This window comes from Microplitis demolitor, chromosome 6 (genome assembly GCF_026212275.2).
Source record: "Microplitis demolitor isolate Queensland-Clemson2020A chromosome 6, iyMicDemo2.1a, whole genome shotgun sequence".
In the NCBI taxonomy this organism is placed as follows: Eukaryota; Metazoa; Arthropoda; class Insecta; order Hymenoptera; family Braconidae; genus Microplitis; species Microplitis demolitor.
In genome coordinates, this window is record NC_068550.1 from 1737403 (window position 1) to 1759039 (window position 21637).

General features: G+C 30.0%; 2 protein-coding genes across 2 annotated transcripts; both read left to right on the forward strand.

The window, feature by feature from the left end:
* The first annotated feature begins 5319 nt into the window (after nt 1-5319).
* Nucleotides 5320-7825, forward strand: LOC106693423 (odorant receptor 30a-like). The gene is made up of 7 exons (XM_053740008.1): nt 5320-5337; nt 5766-6216; nt 6288-6573; nt 6650-6749; nt 7333-7443; nt 7528-7683; nt 7766-7825. Exons 1-7 carry the CDS (start codon nt 5320-5322, stop codon nt 7823-7825), a joined length of 1182 nt encoding a protein of 393 aa, XP_053595983.1.
* Nucleotides 7826-8700: 875 nt separating this feature from the next.
* LOC103577286 (uncharacterized) lies at nt 8701-21444 on the forward strand. The gene is made up of 18 exons (XM_053740009.1): nt 8701-8780; nt 11195-11219; nt 11290-11740; nt 11964-12255; nt 12326-12425; nt 12497-12607; nt 12830-12985; nt 13069-13119; nt 13854-13877; nt 13955-14414; nt 14478-14769; nt 14835-14934; nt 14998-15108; nt 15393-15548; nt 15640-15706; nt 16959-17222; nt 17703-17728; nt 21382-21444. Exons 1-18 carry the CDS (start codon nt 8701-8703, stop codon nt 21442-21444), a joined length of 2829 nt encoding a protein of 942 aa, XP_053595984.1.
* Nucleotides 21445-21637: the final 193 nt, after the last annotated feature.

Sequence of the window (21637 nt, forward strand, 5' to 3'; positions counted from 1 at the left end):
TAACGAAACCATAAGATATATTTTGCCATATCAATTCCACATAGTCTACGAAATAAAAAATTTCAAATCTTATGTATTAACATATATTTTATATACTCCACATATGTTTATCAGCGGTTTCAGTCATTCTTCAACAGAATGTTTTTTGATAACGCTCGTTTACTATTTGAGCGGGAGATTTGTAATTTTGGCCGACAGAATAAATGCACTGAGCAAAAAACCTAATCTGCGAAAAAGTGATTTCAATGATATTATTGCAGAATATATCAGATTATTGAAGTAAAAGTAATTCTATGAACTTATTTTGGTTTTAACTTAAATGTTATTTTTTATCAAACTTTTACTTTTATGTTATGAATCTAGATTAGGAGAAACGGTTATAAATTCATATACTACGTCATTACTAGTTTATATGATGAACTCTACCATACTTCTGTGCATAATCGGTTATCAAATACTAATTGTAAGTCACATTATAATATAAGTGTTTATAAATTTTGAATTTTAATAAAGATTTTATTAATTTTGACAGCATATTATGATTGGGCCAAAAATAAAATTGATTCATTGTTTTGTTTATATATTTACAATATATTTAGTGATAACTGTTTTCTGTATCGTGAGCGAACGACTGAAGGCTGAGGTAAAGTTATAAATTTGAATTTTTCAATGATTTTTTGAGCGAAGTATGAATTTGGCTGCACGGGCCAAAGCCGAGCGCTAGCAACACATGATTGTATAGGGACTTTTGCTTTCTGCGCACTATAGTTTGTGTAATGAATGCATAGATTGTGTTATTCATTAGTTACAGAGGACTATTGACGTCAAATTTGAATTATTATCAGAAGCAAAAATAATTTTTATGATTTGAGAAGGTTGGATAAAAATTTTTGATAGATTTCTTTCTCTGTAAGCATGCAAAGACATTTTTTATGCATCAATTACAAAACACAAACCGCTAGTAAAGACCAAGCTCCGTTTCGTAATCAAAGTGTGCAAAAATTTAAATATTTTGTAAAATGAAATAAAAACATTGTTTTAGAATAATAAAGTTTGCGAAGCGTTTTGGAATTGTGAGTGGTATAATCTGTCTCCTAAGCAAGTCAGAGTTATTATGTTTTGTATTATGAGATCACAAAAACCGTTGGCGCTTAAAATTGGAAAATTTTCATATTTTGGTATTAGCACATTAACAAATGTAAGATAAATTTTTTTTTTGTATTTAAATGTGTTAATTTCATATTATTAATTATTTTTTGTGCCACAGGTTACAAAAACGGCAATGGGTTATTTGTCAGTCCTAAGGCATTTTATAATCACAGAATCTACCTAAAGATGGACTTGAAAGTTACACTATGAATATAATTAAGAAAAAATAAAGTATTATTGAATATTGATAATACAGTTGTGTATGTTACCAATACATTAGTGTATTTTTTTATAATAATTGACTGACGCGAAAATTTTCTTTTGGTACCTGATAAATCGCTGTAGAATAAACGCACAAAATTGACTTAACTCAGCGTAAAAAAAATTGATTCAGTAGTTAATACTAGAAGAAGAAATTTTTTTGAGTCGTAAAATTTTTTAAAAATCAAAAATATTTTTACGGTTACTCCATATCTGATAATTTTTTACCGTCACAAAATATGAAGAATATTTTAATACTTTAATTTATTTCCTAATGTAAGAGTAATTTTTGAAATGTCATTTATAAGAAAGTTTTCACTCTAGTTCGATTATAATGCACCATAACAATAACCAAATTTTAAAAAATTACAATTAATTATCATCATATCACTGGGCAAGTTTATCGGCACTAGGTATTATTTATAATTATAAACATTTAATTAAATAATTATTACTAATTTTTTTTTTTTAATTAAAAAATAAAATAATCACTGAAATATTAAATTCACATGTTGATTTAAAATACAAAAAAATAAATGTGACATTATTTGATATTAGTGATATCAATAAAGGAGCGACAAAATCGAATTCTTCATCCAACATATGATCGGTCGAAGTGTCAGCAACATTGTGAATAAAAATAAACTTTAAATGTTGTAGGGGTTGGTTTGTACAGCGAAGAATATAAAGCGGAGATAATAGCTGTGTATAGGTTTCAAAAGTTTTATGCACTGGAGAAATAAACTTTTAAACTGCGTATGTTTATTTAATGAGTATGTATGTTTCTTCGAAGATCGAAACAAACTTTTATTGTTATTCATTTTAAAACCGTCGAACAAATAAAACATGAAACAGTTGAATAAAGTAAGTCTGAGTCTCTATTGCTTATGGTTATCAATGACTGATAAAAAATAAAATCTTAACGTAAATATTTTTTAAAGGATCAAGAAGACTTGCATGAGGGTCTCAAAATATTTGATTGGATTAAACGTGGGTCCAAAGGAATCGGATTATGGCCATTGGCGCCAAATAATTTTTTTTTCATTATTGCATTTATTTATTTTTCTATCGTGATAGCTCTCGAGTGGATGGATTTTTACTACTCGCTTGATGATTTTGATAAAGTTCTCGACAATCTCATAGAAAGTTTGTCACTCTCTCAAATTTACATCCGATTAATAATACTTAAGTTACAAATAAATAAACTTGGTCAAGTAATAAAAGATACTATGGATAATTTCAGTGTTGAGAAATTCAAAAGTTCATCAGAAATAGAAATATTTTTGGATTACATTAATGAGGGAAAATTTTTCGTTAAATCAATTATTTTATTTTTAGCGATGACGTTAATTACTTGGTATTTTGGGCCACTGACAGCACCAGCTCTAATTGGTAAGCGGGTAAATTTAATAAATAAAATTTAAATTATATAATTCGTAAATTTACAATTAAAAATTCCATAGCTGACGACAATGAAACGATAATTTATATTCTGCCGTATCGTGTGCCCAGTGTCTTGAAAATAAACGACTTCAAATCTTACGTACTTATGTACATTTTTTACGGGCCTTTTATTTTAATTGTCTGCTCCACTCATGCGTCGTTAGAATGTTTTTTAATTACACTAGTTTATTACTTGAGAGGGAGATTTGTTATTTTAGCTGACAGAATTGATTCGCTTTATGATAAATCAGAAGTAGGAAACAATGGAGTCAAGGATATCATTGTGGAACATAGCAAATTATTAAGGTAAAAAGTTACTATTTTGCTATAAATTTCAGTGACTTTATATCAGTGGAAAAAAAAATTTTTGAAAAAAGGTTGAAAAGAGTTTACTATTTCAAATTTTAAATCGCGACACAACGATGCTTTATTTAAACTTTAAAAAATTCAAAGGAAGCATAAATGATTAAAATATGCTAAAAACAATCTTAGATATAGTCCAAAATCGGTTTTTCCTGAACATATTTTGCACTGAAAAATATGATAAAATTTATTGATTTTAATGGAGAGTCAAAAAAGTTAAGATAAAAGGCTAAACGTGTTTATTCATAGTAATAACTTATTGTTTTCTTATTATTCTGTTGATTAAGATTAGGAGAAACGTTTATAAATGTCTATAGTACGTCATTAATGGTTTATATGACTACTGCCACTATCCTTTTGTGTGTTATCGGTTATAAAATACTAATTGTAAGCATCACTTCTCAATATTTCTATAAGATTATAATTAATTTGTGAAAATAATAACTGCGCGCTTTTAGAGTTTTATAAAAGGATCAAATGCAGATGTAGTTACGTACCTAATATGTATACTTACGATATATCTTATAATTTCATTATTTTGTATTGTCAGTGAGCGCCTGACTTCAGAGGTATACCTATTTATATATAAATACTACTTCCCTGATGGATCCGAATTACGGTAAATTACCGCATTTTACCGCAAAATACCGTAATTTACGGCAAATTTGCCTTAAACTACCACAATTTACGGCAAAATACTGTATTTGACGGTAATTCTTCTGAATTACCGTAATTTGCTCTAATTTGCTGTACTTTACTGTAAATTACGGCAATTATTCCAAATGCTGTAAATTACGGTACTTTGCGGTAAATTACGATAGTTTACCGTAATTCGAATCTGCTAGGGTATCATTCATAATTTTAATTTGAATTATTTCTGTAAGTTCTATTTACGATGAATGTTACAGTGTGATAAGGTGAATGAAGCATTTTGGAATTGCAAATGGTATAACATGCCACCAAATATGATTAAAGATATCATGTACTGTATTCTGAGATCACAGAACCCGCTGGCTCTTAAAATTGGAAAATTTTCATATTTTGGCAATAACACGCTGACGATCGTAATATTTTTTTTTGTTCATTTATATTATTTTAAAATAGCGTTAACTGAAATATTGTTTTTATTTTTTCAGGTCACAAAAACGGCTATGGGATACTTATCTGTGCTAAGACATTTTTTGATAATCGAATAATTCGTCTCTCAAAAGTCTGATCAGTACAGTTTTTATTTTCAAAGGCATGCTATAAAACATGTTTGGAAAAATAAATCCCAAAAATTTTTATTCTAATTTTTTTTATATAATTTCGGGGGGTAATTTTGACAATCCAATTGGATTCAGTCAGTTTGCTCACGATAAGGTACTGAACGAACTAGTGTTTTTTTGTTTATCTTAAATTATTACTTGTGAATAAAAATTATTTAAAAAAATGCAAATACAAGTATTGACCATACTCACTTAGCTTAAATTTCATGGTTTCACTGTATTTAAACATCGTGGAATGTAAAAACTACTGTCCTCAATAAAATTTTTGATTCAAAAAATTTTCAGTGATCGCAGCAACAATCGAATTCTTTGACTTTTAATCTATTAATCAGAAAAATTATAAATCACTAACAACTTTTTCAGGCTTATGGTTTATAAAATTATTTGAATTTGATCTTTTGAAAACAGATTTTTCAATTAAAAAATATTAAGATTTTCATAAAATTCACAATGATATTATTTGATTTTATAAAAATTAATATCAAATATTATTTAAATTTGTTGTGAAGATTATGAGAAAAAATAAGAGCATTGAAAATATTGGTAGCGAATTCTGGGCAGGTACGAGGATCAAATATAGCCAGTAACAGTGTAAATAAAAGTAAATCTATATGTTGTGGGGTTCTATCCTATATCCCCAGAAATATCCCGCAGATAATAACTGTGTAGAGGTAAAAAGTTTATAAAACTTATATTCACTGAATACAAACTTTTAAATTATGGCAATTATAAGTATAGTACGTGAGACATCCCGAATACTATGTGAATATGTTTCTTCGGACATAGGAGCAGGCTTTTATTGTCATTCACGTTAAAACCGGCAAACAAACAAAATATGAAACAGTTGAGTAAAGTAAGTCTTTATGGTTTATAGGATAACTGACCTGATGAACTTTGAAAATTGAACTTTACCAATTTGAACTTTACCAATTTGAACTTTTGTAAATTTGAACTTTGGTGATTTGAAATTTGACGATTTGGACTTACCTTCTTTCTCAGGTTTTGTAAATTTGAACATTTGAAAATTTGAATATTTTATGTGTACACGCACATAAAACCCCTAAGAAAAAGGCACCATACTATTTCAAGCGTATAGGTTCACATAATTAATATTTCCACGCACACAAAGCCTGAGAAAAAAGGTAAGTTCAAATCGCTAAAGTTCAAATTGTCAAGTTCAAAGTGTAAAAGTTCAAATTTTCGAAGTTCTCTAGGTATGAAACCGTTTATAGTGGTCAGTGACCGATGAACAATAAAATCTTAACATAAATATTTTTATAGGATCAGAAAGATTTAGATGAAGGTCTTAAAATATTTGATTGGAGTAGACGTGTGTCGAAATTCATCGGACTATGGCCTCTGGCACCAAATAATTTTATATTTTTTACAACATTTTCTTATTTTTCGGTCGTCATGATTCTCGAGTGGATGGATTTTTACTACTCGCTAAACGATTTCGACAAAATTCTCGACAATCTCACGGAAAATTTGTCATTTTCTCAGATTTACATCCGAGGAATAATACTAAAGTTACAAGTTAACAAACTTCGTCAAATAATAAAAGTTTCTATGGATGGTTTCAATGTTAACAAATTCAAAAATTCATCAGAAATAGAGATATTTTTGAGTTTCATTAACAAAGGAAAATTTTTTGTTAAATCAATTATTTCATTTATGGCAATGACAATAATTACTTGGTATATTAGCCCACTGACAGCTCCAGCTCCCATTGGTAAGCCCGCTAAATTAACAAATAAAATTTAAATTATATAATTCGTAAATTAACAATTAACAATTCTATAGCTGACGACAATGAAACGATAATTTATATTTTGCCTTATCGTTTCCACGTTGTCTTCGAAATAAATGACTTCAAATCCTATATGCTGACTTACATTTCATACGCACCCCATTCTCTCATCGACTGTTGCAGTCATGCATCAATAGAATGTTTTTTGATAACACTAATTTACTATCTGAGAGGAAGACTAGTTATTTTAGCTGGCAGAATTAATGCGCTCAATAATAAACCAAAAGTGGAAAAATATGAAATCAATGATATCATTGCCGAGCATAGTAGATTATTGAAGTAAAAAGTGGTTACATTTTTATCAATTTCAGCGCCTTCATGTAATAATTTTTTTTTCTTAATCTCGCTAACATAGATTTGGAGAAACAATTATAAGTATATATAATACGTCATTGATGGTATATATGATGAGTGTCACTGTACTTTTGTGCGTCATTGGTTATAAAATACTTATTGTAAGTATCATTACTTGGAGAGAAAATTAGAGTAACCATTCCGAGTATGTTTATGAACTATAAAACCTTAACGTTGTGATAATTATCTGGAATTAGGGGATATACTCCCATAATTTTTAAGAAAAGTTTCCAAAACTATGGGAGTGATTCCTATAATTATGGTAAAAGTTCCTACATTCTGTGGTAATTGAATAATTGTAGTGATTACCATACCCATGAAAATAGTTCCCATATTAGTCACATAGTGATAAATTCTATATCCATATTGGAACAGTTTTTTGGCAAGTATAAGAACAAACCGTGTGCATCATAATTTCGTTTACCATAAATTATGGGAATTATTACGATAATTTTACAGGAACTATTTCGATATCGTGTAGGAATAAAACCGATTTAGATAAAAATGGTTACCACAATTTATATGGGTGCCATTCCTATTATCGATATTAAAAAAAAACCTATTACCATACGACATGGGAACCGTTCCCATAATAAATAGTAATTGTTACTGTGAATTTGTCTCCATGTACTAGTTTTATAATGTTTGAATTAATATGTAAAAATAATAAGAGCATACTCTTAGAACTTTATGACAGGACCTAATGCAGATTTAGTTCAATATTTGATATATATATTTATAACGTATCTTATAATTGGTTTATTTTGTATTGTCAGTGAGCGTCTGATTTCCGAGGTATGAATTACAATTAGCAATTTCTATATCAGAAATTTAAGTTGTAAGTTTAATTTTTATGACTAATAAAAAAAAGTAATTTAGTGTAATAAAGTGAGTGAAGCATTTTGGAATTGCGAGTGGTATAATATGCCGCCAAATACAATTAAAGATATCATGTTCTGCATTCTGAGATCGCAGAAACCACTCGCTCTTCAAATTGGAAAATTTTCATACTTCAACAATAACACGCTGACAATCGTAATACTATTTTTTATATTTTTTTTTTTTATGAATTATATGATTTTAAAATGTTGTCAACTGAAATATTGTTTTTTCTCAGGTAACGAAAACAGCTATGGGATATTTATCTGTGCTCAGACATTTCGTGATAATCGAGTAATGGGTTTTCAAAAGTTTAATTAATACAATTTTTGTTTTCAAAGTCATGCTGTTAAATTAGCTTTGAAAAATAAAACACAAAAAATTTTTCAGTGATTTCAGGAATTAGTCAGTTAAGTTATGATTGTATCAAGCAAATATTGTTTTCTTATTTATTTTTAATAAAGATTCACAAAAATGCAAATACACATTGAATTCATACTCACTCAATCGAAATTCCATATTCATCTTGAAATTAAAAAATAGTAAGCTTTCGATAAAATTCACAATAGTATTATTTGATCTTATAGAAATTAATATAAGATAGTATTAGAATTTTTTCCGAAGACCATGAAAAGAAGTAAGAGTTAAAAATATTGGTAGCGAATTCTGGGCAGGTGCGAGGATCGAATAGTTAGTAACAGTGTAAATAAAAATAAATTTATATGTTGCGAAGATGATGTCTGTCTTTCTTATATCCCTAGAAATATTGCGCAGATAATAGCTGTGTAGAGGTAAAAAGTTTATAAAACTTATATTCACTGAATACAAACTTTTAAATTATGGCAATTATAAGTATAGTACGTGAGACATCCCGAATACTATGTGAATATGTTTCTTCGGACATAGGAGCAGGCTTTTATTGTCATTCATTTTTAAACCGTCGAACAAACAAAGCATGAAACAGTTGAGTAAAGTAAGTTTATTGTTTATAGTTGTCAGTGATCGACGAAAGAAAAAATCTTAATGAAAATATTTTTGTAGGATCAAAACGATTTAGATGAGGGTCTCAAAATATTTAATTGGATTAAATATGTATCCAGAACTCTGGGATTATGGCCTCTGGCACGAAATAATTTTATTTTTTTCACAACGTTTTCTTATTTTTCGGTCGTCATGATTCTAGAGTGGATGGATGTTTACTACTCGCTAAACGATTTCGATAGAGTTCTCGACAATCTTCTAGAAAATTTATCGTACTCTCATATTTACGTCCGCGGAATAATACTGAGACTAAAAATAACAAAAATTCGTCAACTAATAGAAGACACTATAAATAATTTCAATGTTGATAAGTTCAAAAATTCATCGGAAGTAAAAATATTTTTGAGTTACATTAATGAAGGAAAATTTTTTGTCAAATCATTCATTTCATTTATGGCAATGACAGTAATTACTTGGTACATCAGCCCACTGACAGCCCCGGCTCCTGTTGGTGAGCCCATTAAATTAATAAATAAAATTTAAATTATATAATTCATAAATTTACAATTAAAAATTCTATAGCTGACGACAATGAAACAATAATTTATATTTTGCCTTATCGTTTTCACGTTGTCTTCGAAATAAATGACTTCAAATCTTATATGCTGACTTATATTTCATATGCGCCCTATACTTTCATTCATGGTTGCAGTCATGCATCGGTAGAATGTATTTTAATTACATTAATTTATTATTTGAGAGGAAGACTAACGATTTTAGCCGGCAGAATTAATGCGCTCACTAATAAACCAAAAGTCAAGAGAAGCGAAATCAATGAAATTATTATGGAACATATCGAATTACTAAAGTATTCAGTCAAGTGGTTTCTTTTTTTTGTTTACTCTATTCTATTGAAAAATTTCTATAGTGATATCTATTTCTGCAGATTTGGTGAAACGGTTATCAGCACATACAGTACGTCATTAATGTTTTATATGATGAGCGCCACTATGGCTTTGTGCGTTATTTGCTACAAAATACTAATTGTAAGTATGGAAAAAATTAACACAACGTTTAAATTTATTTTTAAAAATCGTAAGTGTGTATTTTCAGAATTTTATGATTGGGCCAAATAAAGATTTGGTTCAATACTTGATATATATCCTTGCAACATATCTTATAATTGGTGTACTGAGTACTGTCAGTGAGGGCTTGATTTCCGAGGTATAAATAATGATCGACATTTTTTTTTAATATTATTAGTATACTCTCTAAACATGATTTAGTGAAATTGACTGCGAAGTAGTGGATCTGCCCTGGGAACCTGCTGTATTGCTTAAGCAGACCACTTGTTGAACATGTGATATACTTACAACTAGAATATAGTGACTATCCACTAGTTGACAGTTAACTTCACTATTTATTTTTTAGTGGTATAGGTTTAATTAATGATAAATATTCAAAAATATTTTAGTGTAATAAAGTGAACGAAGCATTTTGGAATTGCCAATGGTATAATATGCCACCGGATTTGATCAATGACATCATGTTCTGCATTTTTAGATCACAAAAACCACTTGCTCTTAAAATTGGAAAATTTGCAACATTTGGAAACAACACGATGACAAGTGTAAAAATATATTTGTGATTTTTTATAGTTTTACTATGACAGATTTTGAAATTTTGTTAATGAATATTATTCTTTTTTTTTTTTTTTAGGTCCAGAAATCAGCTATGGGATACCTTTCAGTCCTAAGAAATTTTATGGTAATCGAGTGATTTAATGTTATTGTGAAAATATTATATTTATATTATAAAATAATAATAATGTATGTAAGAACTAGAGTTAGTTGATATAAATTGAGGCGAAATGTTGCCGTTGAAAAAGTAGAAAATTGAAAAAAATTTTTATACTAAACGATTTTGTACTGAAACTTCTTCACACCTTTAAAAAAACTTGATCAAAAGACGATGTAATACATATGATAAATAAACACTCTCTAAACCTAAAATGTGATAAATTTTATTCTTATTTAAGATAAAATATTTAAGGCAATTTTATTTTTTCTGAAACACTTCCACAAAATAAACTTTTTTTTTCATTTTTTCAGTAAAACTTTAATAGTTATGGTAAGTCACGTATAGATATAAGTTTACGAAACTTTTGAAGCAATAATGAAAAAAAAAATTTTCTATTTTCGGATACTCAAAATTTTTCAAATTTAATAAACGATCACTGAAAAAAATAAATTTTTAAATACCTGATTTGGCACAACTTTTTAAAAAAAATATTGACAAAATATTCCGTTAATCATCACTTTGCAATGAAATTAAGTGGCAACTCAACTGAAATCACGATTTTATAAAATAAATGATATTTTCACATACTTTTAGTTATTACTTCTTAAGCTATGTACAGAGAGCTGAAAATCGATTGTACATGGTTTGTTCAGATACAGAAAATTGAATAAAACTGTTTACACCATAAGAGATGTCTCCCTTCGCAAAAGCCACAGCTGTGTATAGGCGCAAAGTTTCCCAACATTGTATTTGCTGAAAACAAACTTCGAAATAATCGCAATTATAGTTATAGTTTTTGAAACATCCCCTACTACAATGTTTAAATGTTTACCTCGGAGATTGTTGCAAGTTCTCTGTCGTCATTCACTTGAAAGCAGTAAAACAGTCAACACATGGAAGACTTAATACAAGTAAGTATTTATTTGTTGCAATGATGATAACAAGTTATTGAATAAAATTTAAACGACTTAAATTATATAGGAACAGAAAGACCTGAATGAGGGAGCTAAAATGTTCGATTGGGGTAAATGGATATCTAAAGGCATCGGGGTATGGCCTTTAGCTCCAAACGACTATCTATTTACCACAACTTTTCTTTACTTTACCGCTGTTATGGTGCTAGAGTGGGTTGATCTCTACAAGTGTCTCGGCGATTTCGAAAAAGTTGTTGACAACCTCACGGAAAATTTAGCATTTGTGCATATTTACGTTCGCACATTGATGTTGAGAGTTCACATCAATAAATTACGCGACATTATCACAGAATCATTGAAGGACTACCGAACAAGTGCTTTCAAAAATTCAATGGAAATAAAATTATTTATGACGCACATTAATAAAGGCAAACTATTTGCAAAAGTTGTTATAACATTTATTGCAATGACTGAAGTTACTTGGTACCTACAGCCATTAACGACACCCTCGCCTCCAGGTAAATAGATCAATGTTCAGTCGACTACCGTTATAAGCGTGGAAACGTAGACACAAGGGAAATTTTTTTGGAATTTCATACTTCCACAACCAATAAGTTTTTGTTGTTTTCTGATTTTAGTGCTAAAATTTATGCGAATATGGCAAATGAGGGAAAGGCTTATGACGGGTAGTCGACTGTGTATTTGAAAAAAGCATTTATGTGTCATAATTTGAATTTCTAGTTGATGATCATGATAATGAAACCATTTCGATACTTTTGCCGTATCACTTTTACGTTTTCTATAAAATAAATGACTTCAAAACTTATGTACTGACTTATTTGTCCCATGGACCGCATGTTGTGATCAGTGGTTTCGGTCACGCAACGTCGGAGTGTTTTTTGATAATTCTAGTTTTTCATTTAAGCGGTAGATTAGCTGTTTTGGCTGAGCGAATCAATGCTCTGAAAAATAAACCCGAAATGTATGGAACCCAAATCAAAAGTATCATCACAGAGCACATTAGGTTATTGAAGTAAGAAATATATTTTTGAAGTCACTGGTTTTGGAATTATTGATGACTATAATGGAAAATTATTTATTAGAATGGGAGAAAATATTCGAAGCGCTTTCGCTACCTCATTATTGGCTTATCTATTTAATGGAACTATTCTATTGTGCATGATTGGCTATCAGATACTTGTTGTAAGTGGCAATATGAGATTCTATTTTTAATATCAACTTCAAATATATTTAGTAAATTTTTTTTTTTTCAGAATTTTATGACCGGCCCGAATTCGGATTTAATGCAGTATTTTATTTTTATTTTTGCAACTTATTTTATAATATCTGTTTTTTGTATTATAAGCGAACGTCTGATTTTTGAGGTAAAAAAAATTATTTAATGAGAAGTGGAGCAAAATAGGCAATGAAAAATTTTTGGTAAATATTTTTTTCAAAAATTGATACGCCCTCTTCTATTACTTCTCAAAATACTTGCCCTATTTTGCTCTTCTTTAAACTAAAAAGTGAAAAAAAAAAAAAAAAAAAAAAAAAAAAAAAAAAATAAATAAAAAACAAATTTCTATACAAAATTAAAAATAAATTAGAGTACTAAAGTTTGCGAAGCATATTGGAATTGCGGATGGTATAATATGCCACGAGAATATATCAATGATATAATGTACTGTATTGTGCGATCGCAGAAACCGTTGGCGTTGCAAGCGGGTAAATTTTCATACTTCGGCAATAGTACATTGACCGATGTAAGTTACAGACTAGTCATTAAATTTTGAATTGCTTTGAAACATATGTATTTTTTTTTATCTCACTTGGAAAATTTTCACAGGTCACCAGAACAGCGATGGGCTACTTGTCAGTATTGAGAAATTTTTTAATCGTCAATTAAAGTCTTCAATTTACAGTAACTACTTTAGTGTCAATAGATATTAAATGTAAATTTTTTTAGAAAAAAAATATATAATTAAAATTGCTTAATAAATGATAAGTAAAAATTTTTTTATGTAAAGTTCAAAAAATTTCAAAAGTTTTTAGAAAATAACTCAGGGGTATAATTATTTCAATTTTTCAATAAACATAGCGCACAATTAATCGGACTCGACACTTATGAATTTTAAGCTCTTAATAATTATTAATTACGACCACTTTTTTCAGATAATTCAAAACTGATTAATAAAAAAATACGCAGACTCAAATTTTTCAGAAAAAAATTTAATACTTGCCTAGTAAAAAATTTTTTCACTGATAAAAATATATAATTTTTTTCAAATAGCAAAAAAATATTTGCATATCAATCATTAAAAAAGAATTGCTGAACTAAGTATAAACTCGAAGGATGTTTGTTGGAAGACTGATGATGTGTATTGAACTAAATTTAAAAACTACCCGGAAAATTCATTTCTTTGAACTGCCAGGTATCCTATAAGCTATAGCCCGAGTAATTTTAGTTTGCATAAAATATTTATAATGCGATTACGAAGTAAAATTGCATTAAATTATTGTTGCCACAATAGTTTAAACATCCCTCTTTTTCAACTTCCGAAGTAAAGTTTACTTCGGAAGTTGTCGCAGTGTATTTCCCACTATTTTTCCACTGTCCGTCAAACAAATCAGACATACATGGAAGTGCATAGTCGCGTAAGTGCCTTCGATTTATCGTAAGTTCGATATTATAATGTCGAAACAAATAAAGTTATTGTTGTTGATAATTGTAGGACCAACGGGACCTGGATAAGGGTGCCAGAGTGTTCACTTGGGCGCGATTGATGTCCAAGTGTATCGGGGTGTGGCCTTTAGAACCAAATTATCATCTCTTTAACATATGTTTTTTTTATTTTACTTATATTATGATTACCGAGTACATTAATTTGTATTACTGCCTTCCGAATTTCAAAAAAGTCCTCGGTAATCTTGTTGAAAATTTAGCATTCACGCATATTTATGTACGGACACTGATGCTGAGGGTACATATTAATAAATTACGTGACATAATTTCTGAGTCATTGAAAGACTACCATGTTAGTGCGTACAAAAATTCCGAAGAGGTTTATGTGTTCATGAATTTCATGAAAAAAGGTAAATTTTACGTCAAATACGCATCGATTTTCGTCGCAATGACTGTTACCTCTTGGTTTATACGTCCGATAACATCGTCATCGTCACCTCCGCCAGCCCGTAAGTAAATTGAAAAATTTTAGACCCCCATGACATTATAAAATTATTATTATTTTTTTCTAGCCGGTAATTCAACAATCGCGAAAGTGGCGTATGTGCTGCCATATAAATTTCATGTTTTTTACAAAATAAATAATTACCGTACTTATGTACTGACGTATATTTCCCATGGGCCGTTTGCTTTTATCAGCGGTTTCGGTCACGTCACGTCAGGCTGTTTTTTAATAATGCTCTCATTCCATGTCAGTGGAAGACTCGCGGTTTTGGCTACGAGAATCAATGCATTGAAGTACAAAAGTGAAGGGCATAGAAGTGCGCTAAGAGAAATTATTTCTGAACACAGCAGATTATTGAAGTAAGAATGAGAAAATTATGTGATAAACTTTTTTTATAATTTAAAGTTTGTTGTTTGCTCTGTAGAATGGGGGAAGGAATAAAAAGTGCGTATGCTACTTCACTATTGATTTACCTGATGAATGGTAGCATACTATTGTGCATTATTGGATACCAAATTCTTGTTGTAAGCCAATTTTTTTTTGAATTCTTTGCAATTAAATTAATTGAATTTTTTTTTTTTAAACAGACTGTTACTTTAGGAATAAAAAAAAATTTAATGCCTTACTTTGTTTTTATAATGACGGTCTATCTCGTTATAACTATTTTTTGTATACTCAGTGAGCATCTAATCGCGGAGGTAAAACTATATTTGCTTATGTATGATAAAGGGTAGAGGTACCGTTCCTTGGCACTTTAGGGCCCAGTTTTGGACATTTGAAAAATTTGATTAAATAAACTTTTAAAATACGCAGTGACAACTAATTTTTTGAATGTGTTCAAAAATACGTTTAGCGCACTTATAATTCGAGTTTTTTTATATTGAAATAAAGGGTAAAATGTCCAAAAGTGGAGCAGTGGCCATAAATGGTACTTCTACCCTATTAATTGTTGTTTTGTAAATTTATAAATTTGTAAATTCAGAGTAAGAAAGTTAGCGATGCATTTTGGAATTGCGGGTGGTATGAAATGCCGCAAGATTGCGTCAAAGATATTATTTATTGTATAAAACGTTCTCAAAAACCGTTATCATTAAAAGCTGGCGCGTTTGTTACTTTTGAGAATAGTACATTGACGGAGGTAAGATTTATTAATGTATTAGTTTGTGATGATTAATTGAATTTTATTTATTATTGATTAATATGTTTTATACTAATCTTGCAATGTGCAGGTTACGAAAACGGCGATGGGATATTTGTCTGTGCTCAGAAATTTTTTGATCGCGGATCAATCTCTTAATTGAAAAATAACCGGCTCCAAATAAAACTACTGTACGAGAAATAAAGATTTAATTTTTTTATCTTCAATGTCTATAATTATATTTATTCTCTAAATAGAAAAAAATATTTTGAAAAAATAAATTAATTAAATTTTACTATTAATTATTTTCCCAACTTAATTTTGTTGACTTTTTTTAACAAAAATCGAAATGATTAAAAGTTTTGAAGTAAAAATAAAAAATTTTTTGTCTTATAATCGAATATTTCTTCACTTTTAGTGATTTATGATTTAAAAAATATACAAAAAATGCCCACTTCACTTTTGAAGAACACTGAACTTTTTGCCCAAAAAAATTTTTCAGTAAAAATTACTCAAATAATTTGATGATGTAAAGATAATAAGCAAATATTGGAATTTTGGCGAAAGCAAATTAAAATTTTGGTGAAGAATAACTTTTTTTTTAGTAATAGGGAGTATTTTCGTAAAACTTTTTCGCTTCAAAATGAAATGTCATTACCGCAATATTTTGCTCACCTGAATTGATTTTTCATAGCATGTATTTACTAATTTCGACACAAAAAATATCAAATTGTTAACTTCTAGCATCCATACTTCAGCTCATTAAAAAAACGTAACCAATACAAACATAATAATGATATTAATTTTGAAAAAACATGATCGAATACTGACAAACTATAAGCTTTGAAATGTTTGCTGAATGCGCATAATGCCGATCGAACTTAAATAAAAAGTTACCAAGGGAAAGTATATCTTTGCACTGACGAGCACATCGGAAACCTACAGCCGAAGTTATTTTAGTTTGCATAAAATATTTATAATGCGATTACAAAGTAAAATTGCATTAAATTATCCCATGATTATAGTTTCAACATCTCTCTCCTTATACTTCCGAAGTAAAGTTTACTTCGGAAGTTGTCGCAGTGTATTTCCCACTATTTTTCCACTGTCCGTCAAACTAATCAGACATACATGGAAGTGCATAGTCGCGTAAGTGCCTTCGATTTATCGTAAGTTCGATATCATAATGTCGAAACAAATAAAGTTATTGTTGTTAATAATTGTAGGACCAACGGGACCTGGATAAGGGTGCCAGAGTGTTCACTTGGGCGCGATTGATGTCCAAGTGTATCGGGGTGTGGCCTTTAGAACCAAATTATCATCTCTTTAACATATGTTTTTTTTATTTTACTTATATTATGATTACCGAGTACATTAATTTGTATTACTGCCTTCCGAATTTCAAAAAAGTCCTGGGTAATCTTGTTGAGAATTTAGCATTCACGCATATGTATGTACGGACACTGATGCTGAGGGTACATATTAATAAATTACGCGACATAATTTCTGAGTCATTGAAAGACTACCGTGCCAGTGCGTATCAAAACTCCGAAGAAGTCAATGAGTTTTTGACTTACGTAAAAAAAGGAAAATTTTTCGTTAAAGCTGCTGGTATTTTCGTCATATCTACGGCAACTTCGTGGTACATACGTCCGATAACATCTTCGTCCCTTCGTAAGTAAATTGTGGAAATAACTTTTGAAATTACCGCCGTAAGCTATTGAATTTTTCATTACATAAAACTTCCAGCTAACAATGAAACAGCTGCGACGTTCACGTATATTTTACCATATAAATTTCATATTTTCTATAAAATAAGTAACTATCGTACTTATGTACTGACGTATCTTTCGCATGCCCCTTTCGCTATTATCAGTGGAGTAGGTGCGGTAACGTCGGCTTGGTTACTAATTATGCTCTCGTTTCATGTCACCGGTAGGCTCGCGATTTTAGCGAAGAGAATTAATTCGTTGAAAGATAAAAATGACGGATACAGAAATCACCTCGATGAAATTATTTCCGAACACAGCAGACTTTTGAAGTAAGAATTTATTTATTGTAATTTCGTTTTTGTTTTTTTGTCATTGAGTTTGCTGTCAATTTCAGAATGGGGGAAGGGATAAAAAGTTCATATGCTATAGCGCTGTTGATATATTTTGTCAATGGTACAATACTGCTATGTATTATCGGATACCAAATACTTGTGGTAAGTATTCATGGGTTCAAATTTGTGTTTTCTTCAAAGTACTCGATTTTGTTAATGTTTGATTATTAATATCAGACAATAACTTTGGGAGTGAAGCACAATTTGATGCCGTATTTTGTATTTATTCTGACGGTCTATCTTGTCATAAGTATTTTCTGTATTCTCAGTGAAAATCTTCTTGCGCAGGTAAAATTAATATTTCTAATCTATAAAGTCTTTATAAAATAAGAGAATAGGGCAGAATGACCACACTCGATGGAAAAAAAAAAATTATGAACCCATTGTACCCCGAGTAAAGAAAAAAAAAACAATTTTTGATTGAAAATTTAAATTTGGCTGAAATTTCCGGGTGATTTTGCCTCAACTTTAATGAGATTTTGTTAGATAAAATCTTTGTTAATTTAGAGTAACAAAGTTAGCGAAGCGTTTTGGAGCTGCGAATGGTACAAAATGCAACAGGATTGTGTTAAAGATGTAACATTTTGCATACTACGATCGCAAAAGACACTTGGGTTGACGGCAGGAGGTTTCTTGACATTTAGCAACAGCACATTGACGGATGTGAGATGAGTTTCTTTATTTTTTTTTTTTGAAGAATATATATTTTGAGAGACTTGATTTTGAACTCAATAAAAAATTTTTTCATTTTCAATTATAGGTCACGAAAACAGCCATGGGATATTTGTCAATACTGAGGAATTTTCTGATAGTGGAATAATTTCGTCAAGCAAAGAAAACAAAATTACGAGATACAAAGAAAATATTTGTAAAAATTAATATGTATAGTATAATCGCATAAAAATATACCATTGATGTGCTTAAGTATTGACTTTAAAAGTCATTGGTTAGATGGTGAGGTAATTGCGAGAAAGAAAAATTTTAATTATTAATTAAACAATGTCCTTAAGTAGAAAAAATTCCAAAAAGTCTGGGGAAATTTTTTTTTGAGACGTACACCCCATATAAAGATAAATGAAGATAACGCTGTCTACTCATTTTTATGAAGTGGCCCGTAACTTTGCTCCTGTTAGGAATAATCCATTATATTAATGACGTTTTTTGTTCATTATGATGCCCTCTACGAGGAAAAACCCAAAAAAGTCCTGAGAATAATATATTTTTTGAAAACAGACCCATATGATGATTAGGTGGAGATGGGTGGACATGGGTATAAATGATTCACTATGAAGAGTAGCCCGTAACTTTGCTCCTGTTGGGAATAACCCATCACAATAAAAACGTTTTTTTTTTTAGTATTTTGGAAATCTCAGAAACCGCTCGATAAATTAATTTCAAAATCTAATCAGTTGTAGAACTCAATAAAACACGCCGATCGCCACCTTAAACATCTCAATCGGCTTATTCGTTCGAGAGAGATCGTTTGAGAAAAAATGGTAAAAAACGTTTTTTTTCGAAAACAAAGGTATACAAAAGTATTTTCGAGCTTGAAGAGCTTGAAAATGTATCTACAATAATTTTTCGAGCTCAAGGAGCTCTTTACTACCATGAGCCAGCGTTATTATAGAAGTTTTTTTGAAAATCCTAGAGTCACCCGAGATAAATAAAGTCGTGATACCTAAAACTTTTGTCACTTTTAATCTTTATGATAAAAGAACTACACATTCCAGTCGCCAAAAAAAAATAACCCACCCCTACGAGAATAGTCTTTCTAATTGAAAATAAAAAAATATTCAAGTATTGACCAGCTTACACTTGGAAAGAGCAATATTGCGCGGATTGAAGGTAATTTTGAAGTTGCCAAGGGAAAGTTTATCTTTGTACTGGCGAGCATTCTCGGAACCTACCGCCGAAGTAAATCTACTTTGCATAAATTATGTATAATGTCATTACAAAGTAGTTGCATAAAATTATCCCGTCATTATAGTTTTTCTGTACATCCCTCTTTTTCTACTTCCAAAGTAAAGTTTACTTCGAAAGTTGCCACAATGTATTTCCCACTATTTTTCCACTGTCCGTCAAACAAATCAGACATACATACATGGAAGTGAACAGTCGCGTAAGTGTCTTCGATTTATCGTAACTTCAGTATCAGAATAAAATTCAAATAAAATCATCGTCATTTTGAATTTTAGGACCAACGGGACCTGGATAAAGGTGCCAGACTCTTCACTTGGGCGCGATTCATATCTAAAGGTATCGGGGTGTGGCCTTTAGAACCAAATTATTATCTCTTCAACATATGTATTTTTTATTTCACTTATATTATGATTACCGAGTACATTGATTTGTATTACTGCCTTCCAAATTTAAAAAAAGTTATAAACAATCTCACCGAAAGTTTAGCGTTCACACAAATGTATGTGCGAGCAGTGATGATACGGGTTCATATCAAAAAGTTGCGCCACTTAATGTCCGAAGCATTGAAGGACTATCACGTTAGTGCGTACAAAAATTCCGATGAAGTTTATGAGTTCATGGGTTACGTCAAAAGAGGTAGATTTTTTGTTAAATCTGTAACCATTTTCATTCTTTCAACCACAACTTCTTGGTTTTTGCGGCCAATAACCTCTTCGACTCCAGCTACGTCTATGTCAGCTCGTATGTTTTTTCAAAAAAATTATTTCTGCACAGAAATTGTAATCATGTTTGATATTTTCAGCCAACAATGAAACCGCCGCCAAGTTCACATACATTTTGCCTTACAAATTTCATGTTTTCTATGAAATAAATAACTTTCGTACATATGTGCTGACTTATATTTCCCATGGGCCGTTTCCTTATGTCAGCGTTCTCGGTGCAATTACATCTGCAGTTTTTTTAATAATACTTTCGTTTCATGTAAGCGGACGACTCGCCATTTTGGCCAGACGAATTAATGCATTGAATTGTAAAAATGATGGGTTTAGAGCCGACCTAACAGATATTATTTCTGAACATACTAGACTTCTACAGTAAGAATCGCCACAATTTTTTTTTTTATTCTGTATTTATCTTAAAAATTTTTCGGGGGATTTCAGAATGGGAGAAGAAATAAAAATTTCTTACGCTGTTGCTTTGCTAGTTTACCTTGTAGTTGGGACAACTCAATTGTGTATTATCGGATATCAGATACTTGTCGTAAGTATTTGGTAATTTAATGATAATTTAACAAAACTTTCTATTTTAAAACTTTTAAATACTGTCGTAGTTAATTACCATGGGTAAACAACACAGTTTGATGCCATTTTTTGTTTTTATACTAACAACTTATCTGCTCATCAGTATTTATTGTATACTTAGTGAACATCTCCTCGCTGAGGTAAAATTAATTCTTAATCGTGAGATTTTTTTGCTGATCAAACTTTTAAGTCTGTTATTTTTTTTTTTTTTTTTTTTTCAAATTAAGAGTAAAAAAGTTAGCGAAGCGTTCTATAGTTGCGAATGGTATGACATGCCACAGGATTGCATTAAAGATATTTCGTTTTGCATTTTACGATCGCAGAAGACACTTGGATTAACGGCTGGAGCTTTTCTAACATTTAGCAACAGCACGTTGACGGATGTAAGAATATATGTCATTAATTATTAGCACTGGTTTATGTTTGCAATAACTTTTACCATAAATTTATCAGCACTTTCGAATTTGGCTGTTTTGAAAGTCATCAAAATAATTTTTTTTTTCTATAGGTCACAAAAACATCGATGGGATATTTGTCGATTTTGAGAAATTTTCTGCTCAACGAGCAATGATGTGATTTCAGAAAATTTTTAAATATTGTTGTAGTATAATTTGACGAAGATATATGTTCATCATATTTTAGTTTGTTATTAATTGTTTAATTAAATAAATTGTGAAAATTATGTCATCACGTTAACGAAAAAAATTTTATTATTTTTTTTATTTTAACCGACAGGTGATTCGACTTTCGAAAAAATCAGCCAT